The sequence below is a fragment of the Equus quagga genome, chromosome 10 (genome assembly GCF_021613505.1).
Source record: "Equus quagga isolate Etosha38 chromosome 10, UCLA_HA_Equagga_1.0, whole genome shotgun sequence".
Lineage (NCBI taxonomy): Eukaryota > Metazoa > Chordata > Mammalia > Perissodactyla > Equidae > Equus > Equus quagga.
The window spans coordinates 84,583,724-84,599,174 of record NC_060276.1 but is presented as its reverse complement, the minus strand read 5'-3'; the positions used below and the strand labels follow the sequence as shown (position 1 = coordinate 84,599,174).

At 44.6% G+C, this 15,451-nt stretch overlaps 1 protein-coding gene across 2 annotated transcripts; it reads left to right on the top strand.

Moving 5' to 3' along the window:
* The first annotated feature begins 1,766 nt into the window (after window positions 1–1,766).
* On the top strand, window positions 1,767–14,186 carry RGN (regucalcin). Of its 2 annotated transcripts, none has more exons than XM_046673979.1 (7): window positions 1,767–1,887; window positions 2,121–2,299; window positions 4,282–4,464; window positions 10,525–10,740; window positions 12,411–12,542; window positions 12,902–13,056; window positions 13,758–14,186. In XM_046673979.1, the coding sequence occupies exons 2-7, from the start codon at window positions 2,137–2,139 to the stop codon at window positions 13,806–13,808; spliced, it is 900 nt and encodes a 299-aa protein (XP_046529935.1). In that variant the 5' UTR covers window positions 1,767–1,887; window positions 2,121–2,136; the 3' UTR covers window positions 13,809–14,186. The 2 variants fall into 2 exon arrangements, with proteins under 2 accessions (XP_046529935.1, XP_046529936.1); XM_046673980.1 differs by having other exon boundaries at window positions 1,779–1,887; window positions 2,124–2,299.
* The last annotated feature ends 1,265 nt before the right edge of the window (window positions 14,187–15,451 follow it).

Sequence of the window (15,451 nt, the reverse complement as noted above, 5' to 3'; positions counted from 1 at the left end):
AGATTTTTTCTGATGTTTTAAACTTGCGGGTTATTTAGAGAAAGCGCGGAGAGTGAGGTGGCAGGACCAGGAGCACATTGAGGCTGTCCAGGGAGAAGGCGCCGCCGAGGGCTGCTGCGGATCTTTTACTCCATAGGATTTTGAAATCCAATCGAGCCAAGCCTTTCTTCTGCCCGCACCACAGACGTTTTGCAAGAGCTGGCCTCCAGCCATCCGATGCTTCTCCGCCGGCCCAGGGAGAATCTATTTAACCGCTTTGTTCTCTTTTTAACCTGTTTGTGCTTAACCGGACCCTCGACCCCAGCTCTCTGTTAGCATTTGACAGCTTTTTGGTTTACGTAAGAGAGAAACTTGAGCTCTCCGTCCAAACTCCAAAGATTAGGTTCACTGGGCTCCAAGCCTCTGCCCCGCCCCCTGCGCCGGGGTGGCTTTGCAAGATTCCTCCACCGTGAACGAGAAGACCGCGTAGGGGGTGCCAGGCCCGCCCCAGATGCTCTGCCGCCTGACCTTTGAGCGTCTACAAGTCACCAGCCGGGTGAGTGCCCCGGGCGGGCCAGCCTCCCGCCCCCTCTCTGCAGAGGAAAGTTCTGGCGACAGCCGAGCAAAGCGCGCTTGGCCGGTCTTCCGACCGGGGCCGGCTGGCGGGAGCCAGACCGCCCTCTGCGCGCCCCCTCAGCCGGCCGGGGACGGGGCCCGGGACGGGGCCCGGGACAAGGCAGGGCGGCCTCTAGCTGTCGCTTGCCGGGCTCGGCGGGCGCCTGAGGCTGCAGCGGCGCCACCAGGCTGTGCGGAGGCCCCTCGGGCGCGCGGATGCCCCAGGTGTCGCGCGGGCCCCTGGCGCCGCGTCCCCGCTCGCCAGCGCTCTGCTGCCGCGGCCCCCGCCCCGAGCCCGGGCGGAAAAGGGCCGTTTGCCAGCCCCTGGCTTGCACGACCGAGCGGGGCTTAAAAGCTGCCATTGCACAAGTCCCGCGTCTGATCTCGGGTCTTATCTCAGGTTGATAACGTGAAAGCCTTGGGAGCGCGCGCCAATCTCTAACAGCCGGTGAAGATTGCAAGTGCTCTGACACTGCCCGTCACTATCTGTGTGTCTCTAAAAACAAATGCAGTTTATTGAAGGAAAGATGAAACCAAAGATTCTTTTCCTTTCTTCCCCTCATTGGTTTGCCCATCCACGTGTGGGACCACTCATTTCAAAGCAGATAGGTGCCAGGGAGAAGGTGAAGATGCGGGCAGCGTGGATGGTCATCAGGGTAGAGTTGGGAAAGATAGCAGGCTCTTGAAAGTTGCCTTTCTTCCTTCTCCTACATGGGTTTCTTAGATAATGTTTTTCCTTTTCTGATAATTTTTCTTTTTCTTCTCCCTGTTCGCTGGTCAGTCTCTGGTCTAAAGTCCCAGCATAGAATGTTCCCACTTTTGGAGCTCAAGACTCCTTGCCAAACTGGCTTGGTGCCTTCCTAGGCAGCAAGAAATAGCTGAGGGGCTGTCAGATCCTACCACGGTGCCCAGGTGACGTCCTTTTCTCCACTCCTTCCATTGTCTGCATTTGCAAATGGATGGTAGTTCTAATTTAGTGTATTATCACTGATGAACGTATTTCTAAAAATGCAGTTCAGAAAAAAATGCAAAGCAGGAAGGCCCTGGCCTTGAGCAGTCAGAGATGGAAATCAACAACATCGATGGATGGGGAGGGCAGCAGGAGACGGTGACCCGCAGACGCCCAGAGGAGCCACCAATGAGGGAGCTGCCTGGCCCCTGACCCGCCCTGGGGCCTCGGTCGCCGGCATAAAGGGCAGCCTTGCCTTGTCTGAACAGCACTAGCGCCAAGGCGTGGATGTTAGTGCTGCTTTTTCCTTCCTCTTTTTAAAGACAGCTTGAGGAAAAGCACTGGTAAGTGGATTGAAGACGTCTCGTGTTGCCGCCCATCAGCTCTCTGACCTTCTTCCTGCGTGCCGCCTCCTGCCGCATTGCATATCTTATTCTGATTTGGGGAAGGGTGGCCAGCTTTTCCAGTTCTGATAATGAACTCCATCTGTCTTGGGTTCTTACCAGGCTCCTAAGCCAGGTGTTTTGCTGAATTTGCTCCACGTGATTCCATTCCATTTTCTCTCTGTCACCTTCAGTAGATCCCCCGTGACAATGTCTTCCATTAAGATTGAGTGTGTTCTGCCCGAGAACTGCCAGTGCGGTGAGTCGCCAGTGTGGGAGGAAGCGTCCAGCTCTCTGCTCTTCGTAGATATTCCTGCCAAAAAGGTTTGCCGGTGGGATGCGCTCAGCAAGCAAGTGCAGCGAATGACCGTGGGTAAGGATGAAGGCCCAGCTCCGAGCAGCCCGACAGACATCTTTTCCCTGGGGAGGGGTGGTCACCTCATGTGTCATTCCCCGGACCCTTCGTGTTTAAGCATACTGAATATGCTTTCACACTTGTAGATTGTCCTGCTCTCTGGGTCCTCCTACTTTGACCCCGGAGTAAATTCTGGATGGTCAGTACTTTCCTCTTCTCCTGTGGGTGAGGGCAACGTTCCCCATCGGGTTTGGATGGTGAGGCCCTGGAGGAGCTCTCCTTACCACCCTCAGATGACTGAAAGCTGGAGAACCGGTTTGTGGCACAGCAAAGGCTGTCTCCCTTGGGTCAGGCCAGGGCCTTAATTTTCAATATAAGAACAGGTATAGCTTTCTTTGAAAGTGAAAAGAAGAGCTTTCAGACTCAGAAAGCATCACCCGGGACCATCTGCTCCCTGTACAAACTAGGATGCACGAGGAATTGCGAGTGCGTTTGAATGTGGCTCTGCTTCCGGCCCGTGTGACTCCTGGAGGAGGCTTTTATCCCAAGGGTGTGGGCTTGAGTAGCGCTAGAGAAAGAAGTTTCTTGTTTTCGTTACTATGTTCACAGAAAAACAACCAGGAATTCCTATGACCTTGGGATGCTCTCTCAACCCCTAACTGGGGACCTCAAGATTTTTTTAATCAGAGGAAGCAGTTTTCTAATTCACTCAGGGATATGACTGTGGCTGGAGGCAAAGTGACTGGGACAGCAGAGGTCAGAGTTGGGGAAGGGAGCCATGGCCTTCCCTGGTCGCTCCTTCCCAGCATGCACAGGGTGGGGGGCTGTTCCCACCCCTAACCTGCAAGCCCCCCAAATGAAAAGGCCTGGTGGTGTCAGCAGTAGCTCGGGAAGCTGACAGAAGTCTTGGGCCCCAGGGTGGCATCGCTGTTGAGGGTGTGACCCTCCTAATAGTGTCCTGCACATTCCCTGGGACCCTTCTGAGCAGGGCTTTTAGCTAAGTAAGAGCTGCTCCCAAGGCGCTGGCGCCCTGCACTGAATAGGTGCTTAGGAAATGTTTTCAAAATAAATTTGTTTCCTGTGACTGCCCACCACAGCAATCAATCTCTCCACCTTAAAGAAAGAATTTTCCTTATACATGGAAAAATATTAAACCCAGAAAACCTAAAATTTAAAATTACAAAATATAGTATTATAATGAAGACATGATGGTTTTATCACTGCATCTATATTCCTATTTATTATTTTTTGTCATGCTTACTTCCAAAAAGGGTTTGAGAAACAATTTTCAATTAAATACGTATGAAATAAGCCCCTTAGAAAAGACAAGTCCTGGGCCAGCCCTGGTAGCCTACTGGTTAAGTTCAGCACGCTCCCCTTCGGCAGCCTGGGTTCGGTTCCCAGGCGTGGACCTATGCTGCTCTGTTAGCAGCCATGCTGTGCTGGCGGCCCACATACTAAAACATAGTGAAAGATTGGCATGGATGTTAGCTCAGGGCAAATCTTCCTCGGCAAAAAAAAAAAAAAAAAGAGAGAGAGACAAGTCCTGTATTGGAGGGAGAGAGAGATGTCACAAAGCCTAGTTGCTGGAACAAAACACAGTTTGTGTCTCTGAATTTCCTGGAGATCAGGCAAATTGAGCGTAGCTTGCTCTGTGACAACTGCTCTGGTGCCCGCCCCACCCAGGTTAGGAACCCCTCCTCTTAACTTGATGTGGCACCTGTCCCCGTGTATGGTGACTGCCGTGGTTTGACTTCTCTGCTTCTCCCACTAGACTGGGAGCTTCCAGAGGCGTTGGGTTTTGTTCCCCTTTCTATCCTGCTGCCCAGAACAGCACACAGAGTTCATGCTCAAAGAATATACTTGGTTTCATAGCCTTCACTATTCGACAGAGGGAGGAGAGCGACCCATTGTCCAAAGAGCTGAAATCCTGGTAGACACGCCAGGGGGCGTGACGGCGGCAGGGGGCCGCCTTCTGACTGCTGCCTTTGCCTCCACAGATGCCCCGGTTGGCTCAGTGGCCCTCCGCCAGTCGGGAGGCTATGTCGCCACAATTGGAACGAAGTTCTGTGCTTTGAACTGGGAAAATCAGTCAGTAGTTGTCCTGGCCGCGGTAGAGAAAGACAAGAAAAACAATCGATTCAATGACGGGAAGGTGGATCCCGCGGGGAGATACTTTGCTGGTATGGTTTATCTTCAGCACGTGCTCACTGAGCTCAGGAGAAAAGCGCAATGTGTCTTCTAAAAGTCTCACAGCTGTAGTGGGAAAACCGTTATTCATAATGGGGCTTGGGTTGTCCTTTTATTAGTTGAGTCGCTTGTTTCCTAAAAAAAAATCCCATGAGAAAAATTTCACCGATATTCCTTTCAGTTTCTGTCTCTAGCAGAGACTAAAATTTGTATGTACTTTTGTAGTTTAAATGAGTTTTAAACTAGAGGTTTTGTTGTTGTTGATGTTTAAATTGGGAACAATTTCAAATTTATAGAAAAAAAATTTAAGAATAGTACAAACAACACCCTCTACCTAGACCCACCTCTTGTCAACATTTGGTTCCAGTTGCTTCCTCTCTCTATATATAAACATATTTTTCTCCAGAATCATTTGAGAGTAAGTTGCGTATATCGCATGCCTTTACCCCAAAAATACTTCAGTGTGAACTTCCCAAGAAAAATGACATAGTCTTACGTGACCACAGCACAGCTATCAACTTAAAGAAGTTTAACATTGATACAATAATTTTATCGGATATACTGTCTATACTCTAGTTTTGGCAATTGACCAAATAATGTCCTTTACAGCATTTTTTCCCTCCAGCACAGGATCCAGGCTGGGATCACTTACTGCATCCAGTTGTCATGTCTCTTTCATCTTCTTTAACCTGGAACAGAACTTAGCCTTTCTTTGTTTTTTATGACATTGCCACTGTTGAAGAATACAGTCCCGCCCAACTTCCCCCCTTTTTAATAGAACATTCCTCATGTTTCTGTGTTTGTCTAATGTTTCCTTGTGATGAGATTGACGCTATACATCTGTGGCTAGAATACTGCGTAGGTGACGTTTTGTCCTTCTAGGTGCCATCTGTCCCTCATTGGTGATGTTAATTTTGATCACCTGGCTAAGATCTTCTCAGATTTCTCTACTGCATAGTTACTGTTTTTTAATTGCAATCTATAAGCATTTTGTGAGGTTTGTTAGGTATCTATTGCTGTGTAACAAATTACCCTGAAATTTAGTGGCTTAAAATAAGAAACAGTTATTATCTCACATAGTTTCTGAAGGTCAAAAATCTGAGTGTGGCTTAGGTGGCTGGTTCTAGTTCAAGGTTGTTTTATGAAGCTGCAGTCAAGCTGTTGGCCAAGGCCTCAGAAGGCGCTGGAGTCTCTGAGGGGGCCTGGAGGATCTGTCTGCATCTAAGTTCACTCACTTGGGGGTTGGCAGGAGGCTCAGTTCCTTACCGCATGGGCCTCTCTCTTCCCTCAGAGCCCATGATGAGAGACAGAGAGCACCCAGGGTGGAAGCTACCGTCTTATTATTGCCTAGCTCGGAAGTGACATGCCATCATTTTTGCCGTGTGCTGTTGGTCTCACCGATGATGATGGAGGGGACTATGTACAAGGTGTGAATACTGGGAGGCAGGCATCATTAGGGGCCATCTTGGAGGCTGGCTACAACATGGGGAGCTGCTTTGAGTCCAAGCAAATATCCTGGTCCTCAAGAAAAGTTCTCCCTTAGCTTTTACATTCGTTGATAATTCTTGCTGGAACCAATCTTTATCATGATGGTTGCAGAATGACTTATACACAACTTTAAATGAATTTTAATGATAGTTTGAAATTAAATAATGCATTTCACATAAAGTTCTCATTTACCTCCCCTCACACCAACCCTTTAAGTTAGCCAAAGTTGATTCTAAACCCCTGCTGTCTCGCCTCCCCACGCCACCCTCTCACGTTGTCGGCCATGCTGTCCTGGCTCCATTCACTTCCAACATAGAAGGTAGGTGAGATCTGAGCAGCTGGCTGTGGATTGTTTCCCATCTTCCTGGACTTTACACAACCACAGACAAAGTCCAGGACAGGTTGAAAGATTAAAGATGAGAATCCGTTGGAAGCCTTTCTGCCAGTAATTTCTGCAGGATAAAGAAATGTAATTAGCTACCCTGGCTTCCTGTTGGAACTGATTTTCTCTCTCCCTTAGGGCTGGAAGTTTACAGTCCCGTGGCACTTCGTGAGACAAAATAAAGACGTCCTCAGAGGCCTGAGTTCTTAGCCTGGGGTCCCCATTTCTTAGCCTGTGCCCTCAGGAAACCCCTTCAAATTATAGGCATCACTGTGGGTGTACATACTGGTTGTGTGCCTCTGCCAATAGCACCTGAGAACCTTTTTGCAGACAGAGTTCCTAGCTTTCAGCAAGTGCTGAGAGGGGCCCCTGAACTGGAAAAGGGTGGAGTCACCTCATAGTCTAGATGGGATCTCAAGGTGGCAGGTAGTAACTTGAAGGTGGCGCCACACCCAAGGTCTGACCTGTCTGTGCTCACTCCTAGATAATGATGGATAAGCCAGGGCTCCGGCTTATTCTTTCCCTCCGAGAAAAAGCCCTTTCCATGCAGTGGGGGATTCACATTCATGTTTTGGGCATCTCTTTCTGTGAGGCAGATAGTGGGGAGGAATATTAATGAAACAAACTCAGCCACCCGCAGCTGGAGACTGCTGCATGAACAGCCTTCTCCCCAGGGAGGGAGGGCTTGCCCTGGCTGGCTGGCTGTTCCAGCTTCCCCGTATTAGTCCATTTTCCTCTCGATCTTCTTTCGGATGGAGCATGGTATAGTAGAAGAGCTTTCCAGTTGCTTTGTTACGGTCAAGTTCTGCTCCGCCCCTGAGATCACACTCAAGTCTATCTAACTGAATATTCACGTGCACTTGAGAAGAATGTGTATCTGCTGTTGTGGGGTGGAGTGTTCTATAAATGTCACTTAGATCCAGTTGGTTGATGGTGTTCAGTTCTTCCATTTCTTTGCTGATTTTCTGTCCATTTGTTTCTCTTACTGAGAGAGGAACGCTGACATTGCCAACCATAATTGTGGATTTGTCTATTTCTCCTTTCAATTCTGACTTTTGCTTTACATATTTTGAAGCTCTGTTGTTAAGTGCATACACATACCATTTATCCCTGGTAATTTTCTTTGCTCTGTTTTGTCTGATATTAACATAGCCTCTCCAGCTTTCTTTTGATTAATATTTGCATGGTCTATCTTTTCCCCTCTTTTACTTTCACACTACCTATGTCATTATATTTGAAGTGAGTTTCTTGTAGACAGCATATAGCTGGATTTTTAAAAAATCATTCTGACAGGGTCGCCCCAGTCGTGCATCAGTTAAGTTCGCACGTTCCGCTTTGGCGGCCTGGAGTTCGCTGGTTTGGATCCCGGGTGCGGACATGGCACCGCTTGGCAGGCCATGCTGTGGTAGGCGTCCCACGTATAAAGTGGAGGAGGATGGGCACAGATGTGAGCTCAGAACCAGGCTTCCTCAGCAAAAAGAGGAGGATTGGCAGCAGATGTTAGCTCAGGGCTAATCTTCCTCAAAAAAAAAAAAATCATTCTGACAGTCTCTATCTTAATTGATGTGTTTAGATTATTTATTTAATGTAATTATTGATATGCTTTGACTTAGATCTGCCATTTTATTATTTGTTTTCTCTTCTTTCCGTCTGTAGTCTTTGTTCCTCTGTTTCCCTTCCTGTCTTCTTTTGGATTATTTGAACATTTTCTAGAATTTAATTTTAATTTATTTATTGTAATTTTTCACTATATCTCTGTATAGTTTTTTAAGGGTTTCTGAAGGGATTGCAAAATATATAGTTAATTTTTCATAGTCTAACTAAAACCAATATTTTACCACTTCAATCGGTAGTCAGCTCTTTATGCTGTAGTTGTCTTTATATACATACATTGAAAATCCCATCAGAAAATGTAATTTTTGCTTTAACTATCAGAAATATTTAAAGAGCTAAAGAGGAGAAGAAGAGTCTATTATATTTACTCATGTATTTAGTATCTCTATTGCTCTTCCTTCATTCCTGATGTTCCAAGCTTTCTTTTGGTATCACTTCCCTTATATGAAGAACTTCCTTTAGCAATTCTTTTAGAGCAGGTCTGCTGGCTGTGAATTCTCTTAGTTCTTTACTTCATATGAGAATGTCCTTATCTCACCTTCATTCTTGAAGGATAGTTTTACTGAATATAGAATTCCAGGCTGACAATTTTATTTCTTTCAGCAAATCAAAAATGTGTCACTTCCTTCTCACCTCCATGGTTTCTCATGAAAAATCCACAGACATTGAAATAAATAATAATAATTATTAGATGTAATATGTCATTTTTCTTTCATTGCTCTCAAGGATTTCTATTTGACTTTAGTTTTCAGAAATTTGATTATGATGGTCTGGGTATAGGTTTCTCTGGGCTTATCCTGTTTGGGATTTGCTCAGCTTCTTGAATAGATAGTTCTATGCTTTTCACCAAACTTGGGGAATTTTGAGCCATTACTTCTTCAAATGTTTTTTTGGCCCTGTATTCTTTCTCCTCTTCTCCAGGAGTCCAATTACACATATGTTAGCCCTTTTGTTCTTGTCCCACAGGTCCCTAAAGCTCTGTTCATGTTTTTCCATCTTTTCTCTCTGTTGCTCAGATTGGATCATTTCTATGGATCTAGCATCAGGTACACTGACTCTTCCCTCTGTCATCTCTATTCTGCTATTGAGTCCGTCCAGTGAGTTTTGTATTTCAGTTATTTTATTTTTCACTTCTAAAATTTTCATTTGGCCATCCTTTATATCTTCTACCTCTTTGCTGATATTTTCTATTTTGAGTTTTGTTTCAAGACTGTTTACAAATTGCTCATTTGAGCATTTTTATAAGAGCTGCTTTAGTCTTTGTCAAATAATTCCAGCATCTGTGGCATCTCATTTTCTGCATGTGTTGATTCTTATATGAGTTGAGATTTGCATGCTTCTGTGTGCTGCCAAGTAATTTTGGATTGTACCTCTGACATTTTGACTATTAGGTTATGAGACCCTGTGTCTTGTTTAAATCCTATGGAGAATGTTGATATATTTGTTTTAGTAAGTAATCTATATGTTTAGGTGCAGACCACGAGTTCCAAGCTGCTTTCGGTTAGGTACCATTAGGATCTGTCCCACGTGTGTGCCACTCGGGTCAGTCTGAGACTTAGAAGATGTTCTGTCCATTCGCTCCCATTCTCAGTCTTTGGTATGCTAATTAGAATCAGATCCCTGCATATACAAGTAAAGATGAGCCAGGAGATCATGAACAGCTTCAGGGGGTTGCATTCCTGAGCAACATCCCTCTTCACTATCTCCAGGTTCTTTCCAGTTTCCTGGAGCTCTCCTTTTCATTCCTAGCCAGAAACCACCCACTTCTATGATTGTGCTGCCTCCGGGGCCAGATGGCAGGAGGACAGAGAGGGAGGGAGAGAGAGAGAGAGAGAGAACACCAGAGCAGCAGTGTTTGGCTCTGCCCTTTTATCCCTGCAGCTTCACCAAACGGAGAGGAACAGCCCCTTAGCTCAGCGTTTGATTCCCGTAGGTTCCCGTTGCTGGCCACTCTCTGCTGTTGCTACCCTGGCTGCAGAATTGCCTTGGGACCGGTGCATGAGAGAATGGAGAGAAAGGAGTGGAAAACAACCAGGAGATTTCTTCCACTCTCTCCGAGCCTCAAGAGTTTCCTTTTCTGCTCCTTGAGCCAGATCTAGAGGGTTTCTCTTGGCTCCCTGTCAGCCTGCACCACAGTGCTCGCTTCCAAATTCCAGGCTTTATTGAGTTCAGGCTGGGACGTACGGGAGGATAAAATGGAGAACTCACCACCAATTAGGTGGTACTTCAGATTCTGGTGTTCTTCCCTGAGCTGCCTGATATTCACTTTTCAGAGTTCTCAAATAGCTACGCCGTGTGTTTTGTCCAGGTTTTGTAGTTGTGCTTAGTGGAGAAAATGAGATTGGTGCAGATGAACTCCTCCTTGTCTGGAACCAGAACCTCTTGGTATAGTTTTAATTTGCATTATAAGCAAGGTAGTTGTCATTTTTTAGAACTATAGGACGCAGATTGGGATTGTATAATGATTTCCTTGATCTAGTCATGAGAAAGGGACCCTGGTGAGAAAAGATGGTGTAGCACACGGGGCAGGATGCTGCGGGGCGGGCTCAGTGCTCTGTGGGTTTTGTAGGCACCATGGCTGAGGAAACAGCCCCGGCAGTTACGGAGCGGCACCAAGGGTCCCTGTACGCCCTCTTTCCTGACCACCACGTGGAAAAGTACTTTGACCAGGTGGACATCTCCAACGGTTTGGATTGGTCCCTGGACCACAAAATCTTCTATTACATCGACAGCCTGTCCTACTCTGTGGATGCCTTTGACTATGACCTGCTGACAGGAAGGATCTGTAAGTACTTTTTCATTACTTTTCTTAACACTGCTGGTATTTTTTCATATGTATGTATGTGAAAAGGTCCTTACTTGTCAAATAGAGAGCTGTCCAATATTATTATTCCAATACAGTAATGGTTATGCAGACTTGACCATGCTGCCAGTCAAGGCATGGCCCTCAACACAATTAAATGTGGCCACAGTTGGCCTAATATAGATAGATCCTTAATCCTCTTTCTTGTCGCCATCACTAGAAAGAGGTTTAGTGTGAAATGGATCCTGTTCTACCAGGAGGTGCCTAAAGGCAAATAATATACAGCAGAATGGGATAAAAGACCAGAAAAGTAGAGTTTGGGGTTGCTATTTCTTATTTGTACTTTAGTTAACCGTAGGCAAATTGTCAGAGATAAATTAACAACCTTTCAAAATGGAAAAGTAAACAAAGTAGTTGCAGAGGGCCGGCCTGATAGTGCAGTGGTTAAGTTCCCACGTTCCACTGTGGCGGCCCTGGGTTCACTGGTTCGGATCCCGGGTGGGGACCTACACACTGCTTGTCAAGCCATGCTGTGGCAGGTGTCCCACATAACTTAGAGGAAGAAGGGCATGGATGTTAGTGCAGGGCCAGTCTGCCTCAGCAAAAAGAGGAGGATTGGCAGCAGATGTTAGCTCAGGGCTAATCTTCCTCAAAAAAAAAAAAAGAAGTAGTCACAGATTGTTCAATTCCATCAATGGGCTCTACATGAGTCATAGCTTGAAACTGGGAGGGAAGGAATTAGTGAGAAGAATTGAGAAGGGAGTACTTGAAACTGTTTCATAAAGACGCCAAACCACAAGAGCAAAACCAATAATAAAAATGGCTAAAAAAAATCACAAAACTCTCATGTGGATTTAGTCAGAGGCAAAATATTCCAGTATGGATGTTTTGGTTTGAAACATGTAGTGCTCTCTTTTTTGACTGTTTTTACCCATTTTGTTCACACACGGTTTTAACATTTTTTCCCTTACACCTCAGTCTGATTATTGCAATGACCTGGGTCTTGATGTTTATCTTTTGTGCACTCTGATTCCCCCTTTAAGGCCAGCCAGTGGGTTTCAGAACAACCCCCTTTCAGAAACAAGCTCTTCTAATATTTAGTTTGGGCAGGTGATCCCGGAGCATTCAGTCAGGCAGAAACAGAACTCATACATCTTACTTGTTTTTGTGCTTGAACTATTCACCTGGCACCATTAAGTTGCCTTCTAGAACTTGGAGTTAACCAAAGTAGGCATTTTTGTGAGTAAAGCAGCAGAGGCCTAACCGCAGGCTGAAACGTACGTGAGGCGGGCCTGCAGGCCTCAGCTGAGGTCCGCCTCAGAAAGATCTGCTCCTATTTGATTACGAATTCTGCTTTCTTTTTTCTCTTCTCTGAAAGCTTAGACAGACGTGTTCATACCCAAACTAAAGGGAGTGGATCCACCTTAAATCGTGTGGTAAAAACTCTTTGTTGAGGGGTGCCCGCTCAGGTTTCTGGACATTTTCTAGAGCTAGGAATCCTTCTGAACCATTCTACTTGTGGTGCCCCCACGCCAGGCCCTGGATGAGCAGAAGCGATCCGTGTTTCTCATCAGCTTGGTTACTCATTGTTTGATGCTCAGTATTGACTGGCCTATTGTGTTGTCGTGTGTGTGTGGTTTTTTTCACCACAGCTAACCGCAGAAGTGTTTACAAGCTGGAGAAGGAAGAACATATCCCAGATGGAATGTGTATTGATACTGAGGGGAAGCTCTGGGTGGCCTGTTACAACGGAGGAAGAGTGATTCGTTTAGATCCTGAGACAGGTAGGCCTAAGCCAAATGGGAAATCCCTGCTATGGCTAGAAAACACCAGACACCAGGGACTGGAGAAACTTCATTACTAATAAAGTCATATAGAGATGTATTCAAAGGTCTCAAGTGGATGATTTTGGGAAATAAAGGCCAAAGACAGCCCCAAATTTATAGTCAGAACTTCTTTTCCTGGGGAGATAAGTCTTTCTGCTCAGAACAAATTGCCGGGGAAGGTAGGTTAACTACGTGGTTGAAGTCTGACCTCCACAATCCTCTTTGAACTTCCCTATTACTCCGCAAGGGGTCCTGACAGTTTGCGCAGGTTGAAAATTTGCTAGAACTAGATTTTAATAAAATATTTGGTGATCTAGGGAAAAGACTCCAAACTGTGAAGTTGCCTGTTGATAAAACCACTTCGTGCTGCTTCGGAGGGAAGGATTACTCTGAAATGTACGTGACCTGCGCCCGGGCTGGACTCGACCCCGAGGCTCTCTCGCGGCAGCCTGAAGCTGGTGGCATTTTCAAGGTGATCTGGCTATTTCTTTTATTTTGAGGGTGAGGTGGGAGAGTCTCAGTTAAGAAACTGAGCAATGAGTGCTTTTTCATACTTCCAAAACATAATTCTATCTCGCATTTTAAGCTCATCGTGCTAGACGTAAAAACACTTTATTTACATTTTCTAGACTGTCACTTATCTGAAGTCCAGAACAATGTGTTTAGCCTACCTTGTACAGTACTTAAAATTTTTTTTTTTTGCTTCAGTAGTGTTTGTTGAAATTCTGTAAATCAGTAGAATAGGCTTAAAAAACCAGTGTTTGAAACATGTTTGTAAGATCAGTTGATCGTTTTGATGTCACAGAATATTTTCAGGTTTTTAACTTTTCTTTTGCAACAAAACAAACACTGATAAAAATTATACCCCTTTTGAGCTGAAAAGAAATATAGAAATCATCTGGCTCAAACCCCTTTCTTAACAGGTGGGAAAATGATAGAAATAAATTCAGTTTTAAATCCAAGTTAACTGTAAATGGTTGCTAGTTGGATTATTATATATGTGAATAATTGGGTTGGCCCATAAATACCTAATCCAGTAATTCCTTCTTATGATAGGAAATAAAACAAGGATAATAGGTGGCTAAATATATTATTATGAATCAGAAAAATGTTTTTAAAGAATATTTGTGAATTACCTTTTTTCAGAGTTTCTCTCCTGTCTTTTTTTAACAGATAACTGGCCTGGGGGTCAAAGGAATTCCTCCTTATGCCTACGCAGGATGAGCGCTAGGCCTTCTTTCCCACTGGAGGAAACTTTGAAGATAACTAGAAAATTCTGGAGCTCAAATTTCAATCTAGTTAGAAAAAAATGAAGCAATAATATTATTAACAGGGTTAAATTTTTCTTTACAATTTTTTAAAGGTAGAGCATTTTTAACAAATGGGGGGCAGGTGGTTTTCATAACATACTATAGACCTTCTGCAAAGGTACTATAGAAATGTAAAGAATTGTTCATCTGACAACCAGCCTCTTGATTCTTTGCAAATTGCTGGTGGAGGAGGGGAGAGGGAAGAGACCGTATCTGTTCTTTATTCTGCGTCTCATACTTACTATACCTAAAGCTTCAAAAAACTAATAAATAGTAATCTGGTAATGATTTATTATGATTATGTTCCGTTTTATTTTCATCATAATCTTATAAAATATGCTGCAATGCTAATCTACCTTCATATTACTCTTTTTTTTTTTTTGAGGAAGATTAGCCCTGAGCTAACATCTGTCGCCAATCCTCCTCTTTTTGCTGAGGAAGACTGGCCCTGAGCTAACATCCGTGCCCATCTTCCTCTACTTTATATGTGGGACGCCTGCCACAGCATGGCTCGCCAAGCAGTGCATAGGTCCACACCCGGGATCCGAACGGGCTGCTGAAGTGTGGAATATGGGAACTTAACCGCTGCACCATTGGGCTGGCCCCATATTACTCTTCTTTTACTTTGTTATTTTATAAACTAAAATATTGCTGGAGGATAAGAATTAAACACTTTGGCAAAGTCCATGGTTCCAACTGCCACCTAATAGATGTAAAAGTAATACATCACTTTGGAAAAAATTCTTTTCTAAAAAATAGTTTTATTGCGTTATAATTGGCCAACACATATTGAAAGTGTACAATTTGCTAAGTTTGGCATACATATAGATTAATGAAACCAACACTGAAAGCAAGATAATGAATCTGTCTACTGCCCCAAGACTTTCCCTGTGTCCCTTTGTAATCCTTTCCTTTGGTCCCCAGATAACCACTGATCTGATTTCCGTCACTATACATTAGCCTTAAAATTGGGTAGTGTGATTTCTGAAACTTTGTTCTTTTTCAACATTGTTTTAGCTCCTTTGGCCTTCCGTGTAAATTTTAGAATCAGCTTGACTATATTTACAAAAAAAAAAAACTCTGCTGCAATTTTAATTGGAATTGATTTAAATCTGTAGAACAATTTGGAAAGAATTGGCATCTTAGGAAAAAAATAAAATCTTTGAAAAAAAAAAAAGGGGGGGGCTGGCCCCGTGGCCGAGTGGTTAAGTTCGCGCGCTCCGCTGCAGGCGGCCCAGTGTTTCGTTGGTTCGAATCCTGGGCGCGGACATGGCACTGCTCATCAAACCATGCTGAGGCAGCGTCCCACATGCCACAACTGGAAGAACCCACAACGAAGAATATACAACTATGTACTGGGGGGCTTTGGGGAGAGAAAGGAAAAAATAAAATCTTTAAAAAAAAAAAAGAATTGGCATCTTTACTATTTTGAGTCTTCCAATCCGTGAACACAGTATGTCTTTCCAGTTATTTAGGTCGTCTTTGATTTCTTTCATCAGCATTTTGTAGGTTTCAGCATACAGATCTTGTACATGTTTTGTTAGATTTATATCCAAG